At 40.3% G+C, this 23,507-nt stretch overlaps 2 protein-coding genes across 2 annotated transcripts in view; both read right to left on the bottom strand.

Moving 5' to 3' along the window:
• HK1 (hexokinase 1) overlaps positions 1 to 13,213 on the bottom strand; it is a 124,892-nt gene extending 111,679 nt beyond the window's left edge. Inside the window, exon 1 of the mRNA XM_049645165.1 lies at positions 13,069 to 13,213. The gene's annotated coding sequence lies outside the window, so the exon portion shown is untranslated. The remainder of the gene's footprint in view (positions 1 to 13,068) is intronic.
• A 1,271-nt stretch (positions 13,214 to 14,484) lies between these two features.
• HKDC1 (hexokinase domain containing 1) overlaps positions 14,485 to 23,507 on the bottom strand; it is a 48,926-nt gene continuing 39,903 nt past the window's right edge. The window contains exons 17-18 of the mRNA XM_049645167.1: positions 19,911 to 20,144; positions 14,485 to 15,517 (exon numbers count right to left, since the gene is read on the bottom strand). Of these exons, the coding sequence (XP_049501124.1) occupies positions 15,370 to 15,517; positions 19,911 to 20,144 (382 nt within the window). The 3' untranslated portion in view covers positions 14,485 to 15,369. The remainder of the gene's footprint in view (positions 15,518 to 19,910; positions 20,145 to 23,507) is intronic.

The following is a 23,507-nucleotide window of genomic DNA, read 5'->3' as shown; positions in this document are numbered from 1 at the left end:
GCATTTCCACTGCTGGATATTAATCCAAAAGAATTGGAATTACTGGGGTACCTGGGTGGCTCAGTCGGTTAAGCATCTGACTCTTGGTTTGGGCTCAGGTCATGATGTCACAGTTCACCAGTTAAATCCCCACATCGGGCTCTGTGCTTTCAGACTGAAGCCTGTTTGGGATTATCTCTCTCCCTCTCTCTCTGCCTCTCCCCTGCTCTTTCTCAAAATAAATAAACTTAAAAAAATTTTTTTAAGAAGGAGTGGAATTACTCTCTCAAAGAGATATCCGTATTTCCATGTTCATTGCAGCATCATTTACAACATGTCAGGATATAAAAACAACCTGTGTCCATCAGTGAATGAATGGATAAAGAAAATGTGGTATCCGTAAACAATGGAATATTATTCATCCATAAAAACAGGAAATTCTGCCATTTGCAAAAACACGGAAGGACATGGAGTATTATGTTAAACTACAGAAGTCAGACAGAGAAAGACAAATGCCATATGATCGCAATCATATGTGGAATATAAAAAAACCTGAATTCATAGATACAAAGAACAGATAAGATGTTGCTAAAGATGGAGGGGGAAGAGGGTGGGCACCATGGGTAAAGGTTGCCAAAAGGTACAAACTTCCAGTTATAAGATAAGTCCTGGGGATATAATGCACAATATGGTGACTATAGTTAACAAATACTGTATTGTATATTTGAAAGCTGCCAAGACAGTATATTTTAAAAGTTCTCATAAGAAACTTTTGAAGAAAATAAACTATGAAGAAAAAAGTTCTTCATAAGAAAAAATTGTTAACTATGTGTGGTGATGGATTTTAACTAAACGTATTGTGGCAGTCACTTTGCAACATATACCTATATCAGATTGTTATATGTTATTTTTTAATGTTTATTTATTTATTTTTGAGAGAGAGTGGGGGAGGAGCAGAGAGAGAGAGAGAGAGAAAGAGAGAAAATACCAAGCAGGCTCCATGCTCAGCACAGAACCCAACATGGGGCTCAATCCCATTAACCATGAGATGAAATCTAGAGTCAGATGCTAAACTGACTGAGCCACCCAAGCACCCTCAGATCATTACACCTAAAACAATGTTATATGTCAATTATATCTCATTAAAACTTTTTTAAATACCGGTGTGTTTTATTTTCTTATACTCTATAAGACATTCTCTCACCATTACCCAATAAAACTGGATATAAATATAAAAATAGCAAAAAACATTTTCTCTTAATCTTATGCTGATGATAATAATTTATTGTGTGCACCCTCCCTAGTCATTTCCTCTGCTAAGCATTTCTCATGCAGTATTTTGTTTAAAATATCTTCAAAATAAAAAAGAATTCATTCTGAGCTTATGGCAGATTGAATACAACAGAAGAAAGCTCAGTGAACTTAAAGGCTGGTGAGCAGAAACTCTGCAAAGTGAAGCATGCAGGGAAAAATTGATGAAAACAAAACAGAATATGAAAGACATGTGAGATGTGAAAAAATAATCTCACATATGTACATCAGAATCTTAGGAGGAGAGAGGAGAAATAATGGGTCTCAAGCCAACAATTTTCAAAATCCAACAAAGACAGCAACTCACAGGTTAAAGAAGCTCTCAGCAAATCTCAAGCAGAACAAATAAAAAGAAAGCCACACCTACGCACATTATAATTAAACTGCTAAAAACTAAAGATAAAAGGAAACCCTTAAAAACAGCCACAATAAAAAGACACACTACTTGCAGGAGAAAAACAATAAGAATGATGATGGACTTCTCAACAAAAACTATGGAAGCCAGAAGAATATGAAATAACATCCTTAAAATACTGGAAGAAAACAACCCTGCCAGACTAGAATTCTATATCCTGCCAAAATGAGGCAAAAAAAAAAAAAAAAAAAAAAGATATTTTCAGACAAATAAATGTTGAGAGAATTTACCATCAGTAGTACTGTATTACAAGAAATGCTAACTGAAGTTTTCCAGATTGAAGGAAAATGATCCTAGATGGAATCACAGAACTGCAAAATGAAAGAAAAAGTAGCCAAGTGGATTAATATAACACAGTTCTTAATATAAAAAGACTATCAACTATTCAAAACAACAGTAACTGTGTATTATAGGAATTGTAACATATATGTATACTGTATGTCAAAAACAGCATAAAGGGCAGGGGGATGGTAAAGAGATTACAATAAGGTTCTTACATTGTTCATGAAATGGTAAAACACTAAATCAAGGTAGGCTGAGATACATAAAAATCCATACTGTAATCCCTAAAGTACCACCTTGAACAAGGTAACTTTTCCAGGGTGAAGATAATGTTGTCTAAGTTGTACCAGGAAATGCATTTGTTGAAACTTACCGGGGACACCTGGGTGGCTCAGTCGGTTAAACATCCGACTCATCTGGCTCAGGTCATGATCTCACTGTTCATGGGTTCGAGCCCTGCATCTGGCTCTGTGCTGACAGCTGGGAACCTGGAGCCTCCTTCAGATTCTGTGTCTCCCTCTCTCTCTGTCCCTATCCCCCTCACATTCTGTCTCTCTTTCCAAAAATAATTAAATGAACATTAAAGGGCACCTGGTCGATTCAGTTGGTTAAGCAACCAACTTCAGCTCAGGTCATGATCTCACAGTTCATGAGTTCAAGCCCCGCGTCAGGCTCTGTGCTGACAGCTCAGGGCCTGGAGTCTGCTTCGGATTCTGTGTCTCCCTCTCTCTCTGCCCCTCCCCCACTTTCTCTCTCTCTCCCTCTCTCTCCCTCTCTCTCTCTCTCTCTCTCTCTCAAAAATAAATAAACATTAAAAAAATTAGAAGCCAACAGATGAAATAGGATGGAATAATAAAACTACTTTGATTAATCCAAAGGAAGTCAGGAAAACATAAATAAACATATAACCGATAAGACAAATAAAAAACAAAGCATTAAGATGGTAGGATTAAAGCCATCCATAACTATAATTACACTAAATGTAAATAGAATAAATTGCTTCATTTAGAGAACAGAAATTATCATACAACATAAAAACAAGACAAAATAAGATCCAACTAAACGTTGTTTGCAAGAGATGCTCTTTAAATACAAGGGTACAGATTGTTGAAAATAAAAGGACAGAAAATAATACAACATGCAAACATTAACCATAAAACAGCTGATGCAAATATCTTAGTGTCAAACAAGGTAGACATAAATAAATAACAACAAAAAAGTCTCTGGCAAAATTGATCAACAAAAGGAGAGAAGGCTTAGAACAATGTAATGAATGAACGTGGGCACATAACTACAGATACACACTTCATGTCACAAGGATAGACATATAGATCAATAGAATAGAATTGAGAGTCCAGAAATAGACCCACGTATTTATGATCAATTGATTACTGACAAGAGCGCCAGGACCTATCAATGGAGAGAGAACAGTCCTTTCAGCAAATGGTGCTGGGATTTGACAATGGATAGCCAAATGCAAAAGAACGAGGTTGGACCTCTACTTCACACCATATACAAAAATTACATCAAAATGGGTAAAAGACCTAAATGTAAAAACTAAAACTATAAAACTCAGAGAACAAAACATAGGGGTAAATCTTGACCTTGTGTTAGACAAAAGTTTTCTAAATATAATGCCGACAGCACAAACAAGAGAAAAAATAAATTGGACTTTATGAAAAGTATAACTTGTATGCTTCAAAGGACACTATCAAGAAAATGAAAAGACAAGCCACCAAAATGGGAGAAATTGTTTGTAAATCATACATCCAAAAAGGGTCTAATATCCAGAATATATAAAGAACACATAAAGCTCAACAATAAAAAGAGAAATAGCCAATTTTTAATATGGGCTAAGGACTTTAGTAGATATGTCGCCAAAGAAGATATACATATGAGCAATAAGCATATAAAAAGATGCTCAATATCAGGGGCACCTGGGTGGCTCAGTCGGTTGAGCGTCCGACTTCAGCTCAGGTCATGATCTCGCGGTCTGTGAGTTCGAGCCCCGCGTCGGGCTCTGTGCTGACAGCTCGGAGCTTGGAGCCTGCTTCCGATTCTGTGTCTCCCTCTCTCTCTCTGCCCCCAACCCAGTCGCATTCTGTCTCTGTCTCTCTCAAAAATAAATAACATTAAAAAAAACTTTTTTTAAAGATAGTCAATATCAATAGTCACTAGGGAAATGCAAATCAATACCATACTGAGATACTACTTCATAACAACTAGGATAGCTATAATCAAAAAGACTGTCAGGGCACCTGGGTGGCTCAGTCGGTTGAGCAACCAGCTCTTGATTTATGCCTAGGTCATGATTTCACAGTTATGAGATCGAGCCCCGTGTCAGGCTCTGAGCTGGGCGTGGAGCCTGCTTGGGTCTCGGTCTCTCTCTCTCTCTCTCTCTCTCTCTCTCTCTCCCTTCCCCACTTGCACTTGTGTGCGTGCATGCTTGCACTCTCTCCAAATAAATAAACATTAAAAAAAAAAAAGACTGACAATAACAAATGTTGATGAGGATGTGGTGGTGTAATTCTCTACTACACACACACACACACACACACACACACACACACACACACTGCTGTGGTGGGAATGTAAATGATGCAGCCACTTTGGGAAACAATTTGGCAGTTCCCCCCAAAGTTAAAACATAGAATTACCATATGGGCCAGCAATTTCATCCCTAGATACGCATCCAAGAGAATTAAAATCATATGTTTACATAAAAACTAGTTCACAAAAGGTTCACAGCAGCACCATTCATAATAACCAAATGTAAAAACAAGCAAATACCCATGAACTTATGAAGGGATAAACAAAATGCAGTATATCCCTACAATGGAATATTATTTGGCATTTACCAGAAGTAAGCTTTGACACATGCTACAACATGAATGAACCTTGAAAACATTAAGTGAGTGATGCCAGACATAAAAGGGCACATATGGCATGAGTGTATCATATGGAATGTTCAGAATAGGCAATCCATAGAGACAGCTGATCAGGGTTTGCCTGGGGTAGGGCTCAGGAGGAATGGAGAGTGACTACTAATGGGTATAAAGGTTCCTTAGGGGCAATGAAAACATTCTGGGATTAGATGGTAGTAACAGATGCATAACTTGCTAATATTTTTCAAAAACACTGAATTTTATACTTTAAAAAGGTAAATTTTATGTTGTTTGAATTATATCCAAATCTAAAAAAAAAAAAAATTAGGTCATCGTATTTGAAAAATTAGACAAAATGGATAAATTCTTGGAAAAATATAACCTGCCAATCTGATTCAAGAAACAATGGAAAGCCTGGATAGCATGATTATTCAAAAAAAAAAAAATTGAAGCGGTAGTTAAAATCTTATCCCAAAGAAAATAAAAGGCTCAAATGGCTTTTGAAGCCACGAAACTGTCAATGAGTTCTTTCAGAGAACAAAAATTCATATCATGAGACACGTATACCCATACAAAAACTAGACAATGACTATATGAAGAAGAAAAATTATAAGCTTATCATTCACAAATATAGATGCAGAAATTCTACATAAAATATTAGCATATCAAATCCAACAGTTATAAAAATGGTAACAAACCATGACCAAGATGGGTTTATCCAGCATTGCAGTGATGCTTTAATATCATTAAATAGAAGTTACTCACTTTTATGAGAAAAAAATGTACACTATTTCAACAGTGTAGTGAAAGAATTTGACAAAATTCAATACCTGTTCGTGGGAAAACAAAACGTCTTAGTAGACTATGACTAAAGGAGAACTTATTTAAGCTGATAAAAGGCACTCCCAAAAACACATAAAAATCATTCTAGGTCGATGGAGCAGGTGCTCAGCCTTCAAGATCCGCAAGGGGAGGTGGCCGCTGAGCACAGGAGGAAGCCCCGCTTTTCATGGGTGCTCTGTTTCAGGCTTGGTCCAGCAGTGGGCAGGGCCCGAGGAAATCAGCGAGAACTTGCCATCAGGAAAACATGAAGAAATCCCAGGAAATTAACAAGGGAAAAAGAAAAGAGTGTAACTTAACTACTTTTCAGAGAAAGGGGAGGGACTCTGAGATCACACAGCAAAAGCAGAAGGCAGCTAATGAGAAGTCTGTGCAGATTAAGAGGAAAATGCTGAGTGACTGTCTGGAAAACCTGGTGCTACCACCTAGTAGGTATATTATAAGCTCTGTGATCAAGACTTTGTAGAGTAAACAGTCATTACATGTCCGGTAACAGATCCTTATAAAACTATTTTAAACGTTACCTCTCAGCTTGTCTTCGTGTGATGTTTTAGAGCCATTCTCCAAAAGTAAAACACTAACCGTGCATATGAAAAAAAAATTATTCTAAATGAAGAAACGTGTAGTTATACACTTTAAAATCAGGAATAAGACAGAGATACTCACTACTGCCATTTCACTTCAACATCGTACTGTATGATTTAGGGAACATAGACAAAAAACAAAATTAAAAGCATAGGAATAGAAAAAAAAGAAATAAAACCGACAATATCGGTGGATTATATGATTGTCTAGACATAAAATCCAGAGTCATTTAAATAACTAGAAATAAGAGGAGATTCCTAAATTTGATAATTTCACTGTGGTTGTGTAAGAGACTGTCCTTGTTCTCAATAGATACATGATGAATTATGTAAAGGTAAAGGGTCGTGGTCTCTGCAATTCATTTTTAAATGATTCTGCAAACCTAGAATCATTTTAATGGTAAAAGGTAAGTAACCTCGATTATATTACATTATATATATATATATATATATATATATATATATATACACACACATACCCAGCAGAGAGGGAGATAAAACAAATCTGGCAAATATTATCAATGAGTGAACTTAGGTGAAGGATAAATGGGAGTTCATTGCAACAGTTTTGCCAGTTTTCTGTAGATTTCAGATTTTTTTCAAACTGACAAGGTTAATGACAGTCATAGAAAAGTCTAGTAAGGTGATTGGATATAAGATTAATAGTAAAAGTCAATTGTGTTTCATTGCATCAGCAACCAAAGAATTGGGAACTAAATTTTTTTAAAGGACTAAATTTATAATCACAAAACTGTATCACAAAACTATAAACTACTTAAGAATAAATCTAAGAGCAAAAGAATGCAAGACTGATGTAGGAAATCACAAAGTTTGTTTGAAAACATTAGGAAAGACCTAAATCAATGGAGAAACAATCCATGTTAATGGCGAGGAAGAATTAATATCCTAAAGAGATTATTCTCCCCAAATTGATCTACAAATGCAGTACAACGTAAATACCAAAAGGGTTTTCTTAGTTTTGCTTTTTGTAGAATTTAAAAGCTGCCATGTCATGTCAGTGGAGAAAGCAGAGGCTAGTCAAGAAACAGAGCTTATAGGGGTGCCTAGGTGGCTCAGTTGGTTAAGCATCTGACTCCTGATTTCGGCTCAGGTCATGATCTCGTGGTTGTGAGATTGAGCCCCATGTTGGGCTCTGTGCTGGGCACGGAGCCTGCTTGGGATTCTCTCTCTCCCTCTCTGTCTCCCCCTCCCCCCCCCCCCCCCCCCCCCCCCACTTTCTCTCTCAAAATAAATAAATAAACTTAAAAAAAAATAAACAGAGCCTATAAAATTAGTTACCTAAATGAGGGGAAAATAAAATTGGTTTGAGGGGCACCTGGGTGGCTCAGTCGGTTAAGCATCTGACTCTTGGTTTCAGCTCAGATCTTGATCTCACAGTTCGTGGGCTTAAGCCCCACATCAGGCTCTGCACTGACAGCAAAGAACCTGCATGGGATTCTCTCTCTCCCTCTCTCTCTGCCCCTTCCCCACTCATGCTCTTTCTCTTTCTCTCTCTCTCTCAAAATAAATAAATAAACTTTAAAAAAAATTGCTAGTGTCATTCTAAGAAAAATTTTTTAAAATTTAAAAGTAAAAAAATTAAAAATAAAATTGGTTTGTAACTCATCCATACATAAAAATCATTTCCACCTATATTAAGAATAAATGTCAAAAGCAAAAACCTTATAATTTTATTTTTTTAAGTAATATCTGCACCCAACATGGGGATCAAACCCACGAGCCTGAGATCAAGAGTCACAAGTTCCACTGACTGAGCCAACCAGTGCCCCTCAAGAGCAAAATTTTTAAATGTTTTAGAAGACAATACTGTTGAAAATCTTTCTGACCTTGAGGATAAAGAAAGATTGGTTCAGAAACAAAAAAATGCTACCTTTTTAAAAAGATTAAAAAATTTGACAATATTAAATTTAGAACTATGTTCATCAAAACCTTAAAATGAAAGGATGAGAAGATATTTGTAATGCCTAAAACTGACAAAGCACTAGATCCATGATATATAAAGAATTCTTACAAATCGGGGCGCCTGGGTGGCTCAGTCGGTTGGGCGTCCGACTTCAGCTCAGGTCATGATCCCGTGGTCCATGGGTTCGAGCCCCGTGTCGGGCTCTGTGCTGACAGCTCAGAGCCTGGAGCCTGTTTCAGATTCTGTGTCTCCCTCTTTCTCTGACCCTTCCCTGTTCATGCCCTTTCTCTGTCTCAAAAATAAATAAATGTTAAAAAAAATTAAAAAAAAAAAAGAATTCTTACAAATCAATAAAAAAGGAACCAACAGCTCAATTTAAAAATAGGCAAAAATAAATAAATAAATAAATAAATAATTTATTAATTAATTAAAGCATTTCATGGAAGAAGGAAAACATTTGGTCCATACAATGGATTGTTAAATATCAGGGAAATACAAATTAAAAGCACAATTATATACCACTATACGCCTATTAGAATGTTAAATAGACCAACCAATCCAAGTGCTGGCAAAGATGTGGAAAAACTCAAACTCTCATAAACTGCTGATGGGAGTATAAAAGGGTTCCACTACTTTGGAAAATAGTTTGGCTTTTGCCTAAAAACTTAATCAAATGACCTAGCTATTCTAGTCCTAGGTATTTGCCCAAGAGAAATGGAAGTATGTCCATACAAAGACTTGTATACAATGTTCATAGTTGCCTTATTTGTAATAGCCAAAAACCGGAGACAATCCAAATATCCATGACTAGATGAATGGACAAACAAACTGTGGTGTACCCACAGAATAGAATACTCAGCGAAAGAAGGAATGAATTCTGGATACTGGCAACAACCTGAATGAGTTTCAAACTAAGTACACTGGGTGAAGAAAGCTGGATTTTAAAAGTATACCACCTGTATGCTTCCACTTATATAAAATTCTGAAAAATGAAAACGAAACTATATAACCTAGAAACAGAAAGCAAATCAGTAGTTAACTGAGTAAGGGGAAAGAGGTGCAGGGCAGAAAAGAGGTGTTACAAAGGGTCACGAAGAAACCTTTGGTGGTGATGGATATGCTTATTATCTTGATTGTGGTAATGATGTCATCAAAACATCAAATTATACACTTGAAATATGAGCGGTTTGCTGGGTGTCGAGGAAAAGAGCTTGCCATAGCTTGACTCTAAGAGAACGGAATAATGTCTTTTAGAGAGAAAATGCTTCTTTTTATTCAAATACCTCAACGGGCCTTTTGGGCTGGGAAAGTTGAAATACCTTGGGCTGGCATGGGGGTGGGTTGAGACTATGGAAGAGTCCTTAGCTCTATAAAAGAGAAATTTTTCACTTTAGGGAAAGAGTCCAGAATTCAGAGAAGAGAAGGATATGAGAAAGAAGCCTCCAGAGAAGTTGGAAAGAGTCCCTAATACCTACTGCTAGCAGAGACTATGGAGAACGATGGCCAATGAGAAATTCCCTGGGGTGGAGACAGTCATAGAACTTTGATACCTAATATTCACATGTAAATGGTTTCCTATTCTATGAAGTATTTCCCCTTCACCATCCCCAAACCTTTAGCTCAGTCTGTTCCAGACACTGGCCTTGAGTTCATGGTGTTAGGGGAATCCAAGAGGAAGGGACAGTTCTGCACATCGGAAACAGAGAGAGAGAGGCAGCAGCTGCAGGAATTGTGACATCAGCTAAGATGAGTGGGAGCACACTGGAGGCAGCAATAACAGGAGTAACTGGAAGGTAGAAGCATTCCACTCAAGAATGTTGAACTATTGAGGCACCTGTGTGGCCCGGTCGGTTGAGAGTCCGACTTTGGCTCGGGTCATGATCTCGCAGTCTGTGAGTTCGAGCCCCACATCTGGCTCTGTGCTGACAGCTTGGAGCCTGAAGCCTGCTTCAGATACTATGTCTCCCTCTCTCTCTGCTCCTCCCCGACTCATGCTCTGTCTCTCTCTCATGCTCTCTCAAAAATAAATAAACATTAAGAGAGAAAGAGAAAAAAAAAAAACTTAAAAAAAAAAAAGAACGTTGAAATATTAGGGCAGGGGACAGGACTTTCTCCAGCATGTGGGATAAGGGAAATGAACCATTTTCTTTGAGTATTAAAGGCAAGAATGACCCTAGACTAGCTGACTTTGTGAAAGACCACTCTAGACCATGCTAGCCGTCACAGAAGTGACTCCGTAGGAACGGGGTCACAGACAGACAATGACATGAACGGCACCCCCTGGAATTGTGCCTTGTGCTGTTAGTGCATCGTTTAGGTGCACTAGCTCTTTAGGTCAATAGCTCAAACCATTCTGAGTCCCTAAATTATCAATAACCTACCTTACTCCCTGTCTCTCTTTCTTTCTTATATGTATGTACCAAAAAAAAAGGGAAGATTTTTAGTTTCATTTTCTTCACAGCATCATTCTTCCATTGGCTGGACCAGAAAGGAACTCAACTCCTCTTCTCTAATTTCCCCTTAGTTCACCCCAAATAGAAGCCACCAGATCCTTGTATTATCCCCGACTTGACCCAAGTCCCATCCTTCCTCCAATAAAATATGGCTCACGAGGAGTTTCAACTGTGAACTAACAAGAGAAGGAATATATCAAGACAGTGTAGGTGGAAGGAAGGGGTTGTGAGAAATGCATTTCTCCCAGTTGCCATTCACTACCCCTCCGCATGGCTGGGCAGTAGGCTTGGAAGGACCTTTAGGTTGATGTTCATGTTGATCACACCAATAAGACAAGCCCCGTAACAATAGGAAGAAGCATAACGCAAGTACCTCACACGTGTGCGAGTGGCTCACAGCTTATCCCCATGTCTACATACTTACCTTGTGTACTTCCCATAACCTTGTTAGGCTGTTATATTATTTTCTATTCTTTTTTTAAATATTTATTTATTTTTGAGAGAGAGAGAGAGAGAGAGAGAGAGAGAGACAGAGTATAAGCAGGAGAGGGGTAGAGAGGGAGGGAGACACAGAATCTGAAGCAGGCTCCAGGCTCTGAGCTGTCAGCCCAGAGCCCAATGCGGGGCTCGAACCAACAAACTGTGAGATCATGACCTGAGCCAAAGTCAGAAGCTTAGCTGACTGAGCCACCCAGGTGCCCCTATCTTCCATTCTTACAAAAGGAAAATGAAACTTAGAAAGGTTAAATAGCGTGCCCAATTCTTCTGAGTCCAAACCACAATGCCTTTCTGCCATCTAAGATGCTATCCCAAACAAATGCCAGGTCTAGTAGGACGTTTCAGTCAGGGATTATTAACCTAGGTCCCAAGGGGGAGACCCCCAAAGTGGGGAGTCCATGAACTTCTTTAGGATTTATTTTCAATCACCTCTAATTGAAATTTAGGGGGCGCCTCGCCTGGGTGGCTCAGTCAATTAAGCGTCCGACTTGGGCTCAGGTCATGATCTCACGGTTCGTGGGTTCTAGCCACATGCTGACAGCTCAGAGCCTGGAACCTGCTTGGATTCTGTCTCCCTCTATCTCTGCCCCTACCCTGCTCACGCTGTGTCTCTGTCTCAAAAATAAACAAACATTAAAAAAACTGAAATTTAGCATTTCCTTCCATTTAGAATGTGGACAACAAACCACAGTAGTGGTAAGCAATACCTTGGACTTTGTCTCCAGGAGAAACCATGGACATTTTCATATCTGTGCTGTTGTTGCAAATGCCTCAAAATACTGTTTACACTCATCAGGATTTCAGAATTATGATTATTAAGTTCCTGCTGGATCTCATTATAGTGCATTAAAAAATAATCACATATGTTACTCTATCACCACTTTAGTAACTGTGATTCATGAGTATCTTATGCATTTAAAAACATTATGAGGGGAGTCTGGGTGGCTCAGGTCATGATCTTGCAGTTCCGTGAGTTCAAGGCCCGCGTTAGGCTCTCCGCTGTCAGCGTGGAGCCTGCTTTGGATCATCTTTCCCTCTCTCTCACCGCCTTTCTCCTGCTTGTGTGCTCTCTCTCTCTCTTTAAAAAATAACTTTAAATCAATCAATCAATCAATCAAGCATTATGAGAAAGTACCTGTAGGTTCCTCATACTTGCCAAAGGGGTTTATGGTGCACACATACACTCATGCCAATGCGCGCGCACACACACACACACACACACACACACACACACACACATATTTTCACACAGGTTGAAGGATGCGGCAAATGGTCAGGAATTGTGTTCTCCTCTTGTTCCTGTTTACGACCATATTGTACTGCAGATATTTATATGTCTTTCCTTCCTTGCTAGCATGTGAGTTCTAATAAAGCAGGAGTGGTATCTTCTATTCCTTTGAGCCTTCAGTGCCTAGAACGGGGCTTGGCATTCGCTGAACAATCATTTATAGAGTATCTACTGTGCATAAGGCTCAGGTCCCATTGGGGGTGGCTGAATAATGGAAAGACTCAAAGGAGAGCAATAAATTCATTCACAAACTTGTTTGAGCATTCATTCATTCGTCCGCTTAGAGGATTATCTAATGGCTACTCAACGCCAGACACTGAGGTAGGCTCTGGGGAAAATAGGAAAAATGAGATCTGAGTCCTTGTTCTCACAGGGCACCCATTCTAGCTAACGAAAACAAGATTTCTGAAGACAGACAGACAAATAGGAATGAGGTCACTTGTTCTGGAGAGTCAGAGTCGTAGGGAAAAGCTAGTTCTCAAGTCTGTGTTTGTTAGATCTTTTTAGCCAAAAGGTTACTGGGAGAAACTAACCACAGGGTAGAAAATGTAGACTAAGATGCCCTTCATAAGAGGAAAAGTCTGTGGGGTCCACAGGAGGACAATTTACCTTGTTGTGTGGTTGCTGGTCTTGCCTAGCAAACCTTGTGGAGACGTTAGTCTTCCATTGCCCCCGGTGTTTCAGGGGCCGGCCTGTCCAAAGACAGCAAGATGGATGCGTGCCCTCTCTGCAGTTCTGCTCTGCTTCAAAGATTCTATGATGCTATCAATTAGTCAGAATGTGCAAGGTTGCCTAGATACCTTGGGGCTTCTTTTTCTTGTAGGAGACCAGAGCTGGGTGACCTCCTCAAACCTGCCAAATGTGTGGTGAGAGACCAGGTGTGGGAGAATGTGGTCATACAACTGCCTGGATATCTGGGCCAGATCATCCGTCCAGGCAGGAGGGCAAAGGGAGAGACACCAGCAGAACTAGGAGAGAAAGGGATGGGGGCTGGGTGTGTCTTAACACCGAAAAGGAGAGCTGGGAAAAGATAACAAGGACAGCAAGGTTAGGGGTTAAGACAAAATCTGATAAAGTGAAACATTTCCCTGAAGAAGCATAACATCCAAATACAAAGAAATAAATTTAATGAATCCATACAACATCTCTTCCGAGAAGTATAACCTTAAAATACAAAAAAATAATTTCACTTTGGTAAATCTAGGTCCCACCCACAGCAGTATCTCTGTCTGTGTTCACTGAATGCGTGAAAAAATATTTCCTAGGGAACCTCAACTCCTTCATCTGTCCCCAGCTCCAGCTGGCCTCTCTCTTACCCTCCTTCGGCCTCCTCCATTCTGTCGGAACATCCTGCTTCAGCAAATGGTGACAGTTATCGCTAGGAATTAAGTACGTACATCAAAATCTACCTGGATGATCTGGAATATTATTCTTTTCAGTCTGTAGCCCATGATAAAGGCCTCTACTTTTTCCACGGGACATTTCTTGGAACACTTCATTTTTCAATCACGCCTCCATCTAGTAAGTATTTAGTAAGAACAGCATAGTCCTGCCTTCCCTGGAGCACTACAAAAACGTATCTAACCGAGGGCTTGCAATCTACTAGTCCAGATGAGAAATGCCTACAGGTAACTCTGTGACAAGGTAGAATGTCACAGGTGGCTCAGATTAATGGGGAGAGGGGAGGTAGAGAGAGAGAGAAAAAAGAGAGGACATCCACTGGGGCAATGGTCAGGGACAGGCCATCTCCACCTAGTTCTGGAGGGTAGAATGCAGAATAGCGGGGCCTGTGGGAGGGGCAAGTTCCAGCGAGGTAGAAGTCAGAGTGAAGTCAAAAGGCCCTTCAGTCAGCTTTAGCTGTTCAGAAGCAAGAGCTTTAGGATCATGTGATAAATGCCCAGTCACTGGAAGTATTCATTCAAATGAGATTTGGATAATTTACTAAAGATATGGTGGAAGATATTCCATATACTTCCCCCTGTTGGTAAGAAGTTTGGGCTAGAGAGATGCTCTCAGCAACTTCTGACTCTACGTGTGCCTTATTCCACCGGCAGAGCAGGAAGTCAGCAAGCGAGCCTCCCAAATGAAACATTAATACCTCATGCAAAGAATCTTGGGAAATCAAACATTCTTTATTCATTTACTGTATTTCATACACCTAGCAGTCCTTTAAACAACTATCGACAGCAGCAACACGAACCACAGGTAAAATGAAAACGGGTGCCCCAAATGGCACCCTCCCCAACACACACGCATGTGGAGAAGCACAGTCCTACAGGCTGCTGACATTACTCACTTTAAGCATGAAAAGATTCCTACAGGGCTGCCTGGAAATCAACCTTCTTCATCCTGGAGCTGATACTCTGAAGTCTTTGTTCTCTTTCCATGTTTGAGGTCAACATGACAAGTTAAGGACAAGTTAGATTAGATTTCCAGTTTATTACATGAGACCCTATCCTTCTCGAGTGTGCATCCCCAAGTGAGGACCCAATCTACTATAAGCAACGGCTGAAGCATCCCAGAGGGGGACTCGGCCAGCCAGGCCTCACGGGCAGATGGCATGTATGTTTCAAGTCCAACAGCCGCAGGACCCAAAGCCATAGAGAACTAGCAGCTTGGGCCTCAACTGAAAAATTTGCTAAAAGGGGATCTCTCGGGCCCAGCTGCTTTGATTTTACAAGTTGGCCCATCTTTGGCCCAAATATGCCAATGATAGGTATCATTTAATGCCCTTGAAAAAAAACACTGAGTAACAAAATGCTAAGAGTACCCGAGAACCCGGGGTTCTCTTCCGGTCATCCAGAATGTGAAGTCAGCTAGAAGCTTGCCTGTTGGTCCCTGACCGACTCATCTGCCAGAGGAAAGGCTGGTCAGTATCCAAGCATGTGGGGCCCCACCCTGAGGGAGTCCCTATTTCTCCTTCTGTGCCTGCTGTAACCTCTTGGCCACAGCAGTGATCAGAGCAGCTCCCTTTCCACTCCCATCTTCTGACAGCATGAGTGTCACATCACATCGAGGAGCTAGTTCTTTCATGGTTTCCTGCAATATCCGAGAAAAGCTACAAAAGAGAGAGAGAGAGAAACATCATCAGCACTCACATAAGGGATCAACATATTTGTGAATGATTCCAATCTAGTTTGTTCCTTCCAGCTTGCTTCTCAAGGCTCTAGAACAGCTCCATACACCTCTTCCTAAATAGCTGTTTCAATTTTACCTTTTGTTGAGCAACTATTAATGCCAGAGGCTCTTCTAGGTGTTTTACATACAGAATATACATACAGTCAAAGTGTAATAACAGTTTAAAAGCAGTTATTAGTATTTTCACAACATAAAAAAAATTGATGCTCAGAAGTTAAGAAATTTTTCTAAGCTTGTACAACTAGTAAGTTATATTAGGACTTGAACCAGGCCTATCAGTTCTCAACCTCACATTTTTTTTCTTTTCTTTTTTTTTTTTTTTTTGGTTCAAAAATCCCTAAATGTTTATTTTGAAAAATTTCAAACTTACTATAGAGCTGAAAGAATAGTTTGCTGAACGCCTGAACACCCTCTGCCTACACTCAACAAAGTTATAATTTTATCCTACTTGCTTTATCCATTCACCTATCCATCCTTCCCTCCCTCCACTAATTTTCCCCCAAAGCACATAGTTGGCCTCTCTCAACTATCCTTTGATATATTAAATCCATTTGAGGGGACATCTTGTAAGTTGAATTACCAGGGCAGTCTGTGAGGTCAAAGTATGTTTAACAGAGGCTTGGGCATCTAGGCCCTATGTCCTGTGATCCTGTGTTACCATGAATGGTACAAGTGGTGTTCATCTCTGAGGGCCAGCATGCTAGAGCAGGTTCTGAACCTGACTCCATCACACAGCCAGTGGGTGACTCTGGCCAACCGCTGATGCTCCCTGGGGCCCTACTGGTTATGTAATAGGAGAAAGTTTGAGGTCTTCTTGAAGGCACAGCAGGGTGGTTAGCCCCCAACTTTCCAGAAGAAAGGAGAAATGGCTTAGTGGTCACAGGTCAATCAAGTCTGTCTGTCTTTCTTTCTTTCTTTCTTTCTTTCTTTCTTTTTCTTTCTTTCTTTCTTTCTTTCGTTTCTTTAAGCATACAATTCAGTGTTTCTTAGCATATTCACAAAGTTATGCAACCAGCACCACTATCTAATTCCAGAACATTTTCATCATCCTAAAAAGAAACTCCATGCCCATTAATAGTCACTCCCCGTTCACACCAACCCCCGGGTGCCCCCCTACTTTCTATCTCTATAGATTTGCTTATTCTGGACATTTCATATAATGGAATCGTATAGTAAGTGGCCTTTTGTGTCTGGCTTCTTCTTTCAATTAACACGATATTTTTCAAGGTTGATCAGAGTTATAGCATGTGTCAGTACTTCACTCCTTTTTATGAGTACTAGTCCATTGTACAGATACACTACATCTTGTTTATCCACTCATTGCTTGGTGGACATTTGGACTGTTTCCCCCTTTGGTTATCGTGAATAGTTCTGCTATGAACATCATCAACAAGTTTTTGTGGGAACATGTTTTCAGTTCTCTTGGATACACCTCGGAATGGAATTGCTGGGTCATATGGTAACTCTATGTCTATCTTTTTCAGGAACTCCCAAACTGTTTCCCACTGGCAATGTATGAGGTCTCCAATTTTGCCATATCCTCATCAACACTTGTTAGTGTCACTCTTGTTTATTACAGCCCTCCTAATGAGTGTGAAATGGTACCTCATGGTTTTGGTTTGCATTTCTCCAGTGACTAATGATACTGAGCATCTTTCCACATGCTTATTTGCCACTTACACATCTTTGGAGAGATGCCTATTTAGACCCTTTGCCCATTTGCTGATGGGGTTGTCTTTTTAATTGTTGAGTTGTAATTGTTCTATTTTCTAGGCAGAAATCCTACATCAGATATAGGATTTGCTAATATTTTCCATCATTCTGTAGGTTGCCTTTCACTCTGTCGTATTCTTTGATGCACAGAAATTTTTAATTTTTATAAAGTCCAGTTTACCTATTTTTTCTTCTGTTACTTATGCTTTTGATGTCATATTTAAGAAATCATTGCTTAATCCAAGGTCACAAAGATTTATACCTATGTTTTCTCTTAAGAGCTTAATAGTTTTATCTCTTAAATTCCGGTCTTTGATCCATTTTAAGTTCATTTTTGTACATGGGATGAGGTACGAATCCAACCTCATTTTTTTTTGCAGGTGGATATCCAGTTGTGCCACCATTTTCTGGAAAAAATATTCTTTTCCCATTAAAAGGTCTTCACCTTCTTGTTTAAAATCCCTTGACCATAAATGTAGGGGTTTATTTCTGAGCTCTCAATTCTAGTCCGATGATCTCTATGTTTATCCTTACGTCAGTACCACACTGTTTTGAGACTGTAGTTTTATTGTAAATTTCAAATAGAGAATTGTGAGTTCTCCAACTTTGTTCTTTTTTAAGACTATTCTAACTAGTCTAAGTTCCTTGCATTTCCATATGAATTTTAGGATCAACTTGTTGATTTCTGCAACGAAGTCTCCTGGGATTTTGATCATGATTGTGTCGAATCTGAAGATCAATTTGTGAAGCAATGCTACGTTAACAATATTAAGTCCATTAACATAGGCTGTCATTCTATTTAGGTCTTGTTTTATCTCAACAATGTTTTCTACTTCTCAATGTACAAATCTGACATTCCTTTTGTGACATTTATTGCTAATTATTTTATTCTTTTTGATTGTGTTGTAAATGGAATTGTGTTCTTCATTTCATTTTCAGATTGTTGATTGCTAATGCATAGAAATGCAATTGATTTTGTGTATTGATCTTGCATCCTGAAATCTTGCTGAACTTGTTTAACAGTTCCAATAGTTTTTTGTAGATTATTAAGGGTTTTCTGTATACAAAATCAGGTCATCTACAGACAAAGATAGTTCCACTTTTGCCTTTCCAATATGGATACTTTTTATTTCCTTTTTCTTGATTAGTTGCCCTGGCTAGACTTGCCCTTGATTTTCCCTTTGAAGTCACATATGTTTGGTCTGGTCTGACAAGCCTCTGCCTTGAATCAAGTCTGGACTGAGAGACAAAAACCATGCAACCATCTGGAGGCAGTGCCAAAGCAGGACAATGTTGAACAGCAGTGACAAGAGTAGGCACCCTTGTCTTGTTTCTGATTATAAGGGCAAAGCATCCAGTCTTGCACCAGTACGTATGAAGTCAATTGTGGGTTTTTCATAGATGCTTCATCAGGTGGAGTCCCTTTAGCTCTAGTTTGTTGAGTGCTTTTATCATGAAAGGTATTGTATTTTATCAAATGCTTTCTCTGCACCTATTGAAATGATCATGTGGTTTTTGTCCCTTGGTCAAGTCTTGGTTCAAGGGAGAAGAGGCTCGCAGGAACCACATCAAAAGTAAGCGACTGCGAGGGGGAAAACAAGAAAAGATACTAGGCGGTGATGTTGGAGAATTAGTCATCACCGTAGGAGGGGCTGAGGATCAGGGGTTACAATAATAGTATGTTCATGTATATATTTCAGTATGACTGGAAACTTTTATAAGCTCGTTAATACTTTTCATTTTCACCAAAACAAAATGTTAAACATTAAATGAAAATAATAGCTTTCATCATTGACCTTTTTGTGATGTGCCATGCACTCTACAGATACTGTTTAACTTAATCCTCGGGGCGCCTACGTGGCTCAGTCAGTTAAGCGTCCGACTTTGGCTCAGGTCATGATCTCGTGGTTCATGGGTTCGAGCCCCGAGTCAGAGACTCTGTGCTGCCAGCTCGGGCCCTGGAGTCTGCTTTGGATTCTGTGTCTCCCTCTCTCTCTGTCCCTCCCTGACTTGCGTTCTCTCTTTCCCTCAAAGATAAATAAACATCAAAAAATGTTTAACTTAATTCTCACAACCACTTATGAGGTAGGTAAGATTTTTGTTGTCATTTTACAGATTAAGAACTGAGGCTCGAAGAGGGTGAGAAACTGACCCTCAGCCTCCCAGCTTCTAAGTGGTGGAGCCAGGATCCAACCCTACATTTCCTGATGGGGCTCTCAATCCTTCTGTCCACTGCCTCTGAGCTAAGAAAGTCATAACCAGTTCATACTTGGCAAACGCTCTATGCTGTACAAAATACTCAGTTCTCATCACTTCCCTGTAAGGTCAGGTGAGAATATGTCAGTAATAATGGCTTGTATTTGTGGAGCACCGTGTCAAGTACATGTAGGAACTCAATCCTCATGGGGCCCTATGAGGCGGAGATTATTACTACCTGCCTTTGACTGTTGGAGATCAGGGGGTTCAGAGAGGATGGTGAATACTCCCACATCCTACCACTAAGACACAGAGCCACAAGGGCTCCCACCTTGTCTGCTAGAGCCGTGGGGTCCACTTTCAGCTTCAGCACCCTCCCACCCCCACCTCTCTGGGGCACTTACTGAGGGTGCAGCTTGTACAGGGTGCCATCCACACCCACGGTGACCTTCAGGTTCTCAAGCCCCTGGTCTTCCCTCCTCTTCTCCACGATGGCTGCCAGGCCAGCGCCATAGAGCTGGGCTGCCCGCCGGGACACAGCTCCGCACACCTCCTTCACCACAATGCTGTCCTCACATGTGCTGTCCAGGCCAAGCTGCTGCAGGATCCTCCTGACCTGGAGGAGGGCCAGCCGATCGCTGCAGACAAGCAGAGCGGGAGGTCAGGACCTGCTTCGGGGGGCCCCGGAACCCGCTCCACATGGCTCACAGCCCCCCGTCCCCAGATGCCCTAGGCAGAGGGAGGAGAAAATGATCCAAGAAATGGCTAAGTTAGAGCAGAATGCCACAGAAGCTGAGACTCAAGAAAGTCTGCCGCCCCCAGGAAGTCCCATCATCTTTACAAAATAAAGCGTAGCACACAGTTTCTCACACCACGTCTAAACTCTCCCACTGAGCACGCCAGCTCCTGCTGCCCTGCTGTTTGATGAGAAGCTAGCTTTCCTTCTATTTAACTTTTTCTGATTTCCTGCTTTCTCTTCCCAACCAGACTACATGTCCTTGAGGGTAAGACTATATTCTCAGTAGTAGCCAGCATAGGGCTGTGTATATTCAGTGGGCAAGTGAAAAAATTAATATACAATGTACCATCAGCACCTTTGTGAGCAGGAATCTGCACGTGGGACCACGAGCATGTATGCACGTGCAAAGCACCCATCGCGGGGACAGGCTGGCCTTGAGTCTAGACCCTGATTCTCTCATGGTGAACTTACAGAGCTCTGACTCCCAAGCTAAACAACGTGAAATTATATCCTTGACTGCCTCAGGGAATACTTAGAGAAGAAGAATGTTATCAAGAGAGAACTGAGAAAAAAAAAAAAAAGAGAGAGAGAACTGAGAAAGAATCTATACGGCTGTATAGTGGGTTCAGCAGGTGAATGGTGGCACAGCCAGACAAGAGAATCCTTTGTAAACCTTAGAGGTGAATTTGCATGAGACTATTTAATGCTATGGCAAGTATTCATGACATATTAAGTGAAAAAATAGATTATAAAATACTATGTGCCATATGATCTTGGTTTTCATGAATGTGCATCCTTGCATAGAAAAAAAAAAAGCAGAAGGAAATCTATTCAGTTGCTGGTAGGATTACCAGTAGGTTCTTATTTTCTTGCTTTTACTTTTGAATGAGCAATATGTGTATAGGAAGAAAAAAAGGGGATTTTTTTTAAGTATGTAAAAAAATAAAACCTGAAATTCTTTCCACAGTCCCAGCCTTCACAGTTTATCTTGTTCTTTCTGTTTTATTTTTTTTTTAAGTTTATTTATTTATTTTGAGAGAGACAGAAATAGTGTAAGTGGAGGAGGGGCAGAGAGAAAGGAGAGAGAGGGAATCCCAAGCACAGAGCCCAATGTGGGGCTCAAACCCACGAAGCTGTGAGATCATGACCTGAGCCAAAACCAAGAGTCAGGACGCTTAACCGACTGAGCCACCCAGGTGCCCCCACCCAGCTTCTTTAATCTGCATTCCCCCGCTCAATCCTCAGAGCAATCCTTGGAGTTAAGCAGTAGAGTACTTATCTCTTATAAGGAAAGGAATTGTCCAGAAAGGTGAAGCAACTTGCCTCAGGTCACACACCACAAGCAATCTTAAACTCAGACTCTGAGACTATAAGCCTAGGACACTCCCCACAACCCAAGAATCGCTGTTGCATCCATTGGACAACGTGCTTTGAAATGGACCACAGACAGCATAGCACCTACCATTCCCAACTGGTACCAGATTGGATGTGATTTTCTTTTTATACCATGAAGTTTAAAAACAAATAAAATAACTAGAAATAGGAAACCAAAGCATCCAAAGCAGACACCTTTTGTGTGGCAGAAGCAAATATTTCTGGAGGCATATAGGTCCTGCTAACTTACTCTTGTCCAAGAACATCTTCCTTTGTATTCAGGACACACACACACACACACACACACACACACACACACACACAGCAAAGATAGTCAATGTGCTTATCTCTTGCATATGAGGAAGAAATCATTTTTCCCCACAGCAAAAGAGGATCGCTCTGGTCATCAACAGTGATGACTTTTAACTTGCACTTTTGAATCTAATAGGTTGAAGAGCAGACCAAAAGGGATGCTGGATATCTGCTTATCACAACTTCTGAAACACAAAATTGCTGCTGCTGCTGCTGCTGCTGCTGCTGGTGCTGATTCCACCACCATCTCCTTAGCAAGAACGGCCCTACAACAGTCCATCTGATTTCTCTAAGTACACTGCTTTCACTTCTAAAGAGTTTTCTGTTTTTCCCAAAGTGATTTGTGGCTTGCTGGCATGTGGCCATGCAGACCAGGGAAATTACATGAATGAATGCAAATTGAAAGAAATTCCAAATACAAATCTGGACAAGAATGGCGCTGGTAGGGAGAAAAAAAAAAAAAGCAGTGACATTGACACATTTGTACATGACTGGTGGTGGTGGAAAGTGGAACCACCTTTTTAGAAGTGTGTCCACAGGGAAATGCTTCTTTTTTTTTTTAATTTTTTTAACGTTTTATTTATTTTTGGGACAGAGAGAGACAGAGCATGAATGGGGGAGGGGCAGAGAGAGAGGGAGACACAGAATCTGAAGCAGGCTCCAGGCTCTGAGCCATCAGCCCAGAGCCCGACGCGGGGCTTGAACTCACGGACCACGAGATCATGACCTGAGCTGAAGTTGGACGCTTAACTGACTGAGCCACCCAGGCGCCCCGGGAAATGCTTCTTTTAACCAGATACTTCTACTCCTGAGGAAATAATTTGTGAGCTGCAAATGGTTACACAAAAAGAATAATTACGGTGTTACTCAGAACTGCGGAAATCCATAAATTATAAGCTAGACATCTTATACTAAAGGGAGAGTTTAGTAAATTATAGTATAGCAATCTAATGTAACATTATGCAGCCATTTTAAATGATAATTACACCAAAGACTTGAGATGGGGAAGTCTCTAGAAGTATTCCAGCTAAAAATTGCAGGAGTATTAGCATTAACTTACCATCATTTTACAATCTCAAGTGAAATCACAGATCTTGGCAATAAGCATCAGTGACTACTTACATCATAAAAGACAGACAGTAGTGTCTAGGTGGCTCATTCAGTTAAGCGTCCAACTGTTGATTTCGGCTCAGGTCACGATTTCACATCCCGCATTGGGCTTGGTGCTGACCGCATGGAGTCTGCTCGGGATTCTCTCTCTCTCCCTCTCCCTCTCCCCCTCCCCTGTTCCCACTCTCTTTCTCTCAAAATAAGTAAATAAACTTAAAAAAAAATAAAAGTAAACAAAAGAGAGACAACTCAATGCCACTTCTGAAATATTCTTGTCCAAAACTCAACACTGAATCTAACCATGCATCTAGGTCTAACTACGAAATTGCAGAAAATATAAGAGAGAAGAAAATCTTAAATGCTATAACCAGCAAAATCTAGAACACAGGAAACTTCTAGGATAAAATAAGTTTCTTCATCCAATATATTCCAAGGGGAAACAAGAGAAGTTTATATATTAAAAAAG

Source organism: Panthera uncia, chromosome D2, assembly GCF_023721935.1.
Source record: "Panthera uncia isolate 11264 chromosome D2, Puncia_PCG_1.0, whole genome shotgun sequence".
Taxonomy (NCBI): Eukaryota; Metazoa; Chordata; class Mammalia; order Carnivora; family Felidae; genus Panthera; species Panthera uncia.
Note: the sequence above shows the minus strand (reverse complement) of the source record. Positions and strands in the feature narration are given on the sequence as shown.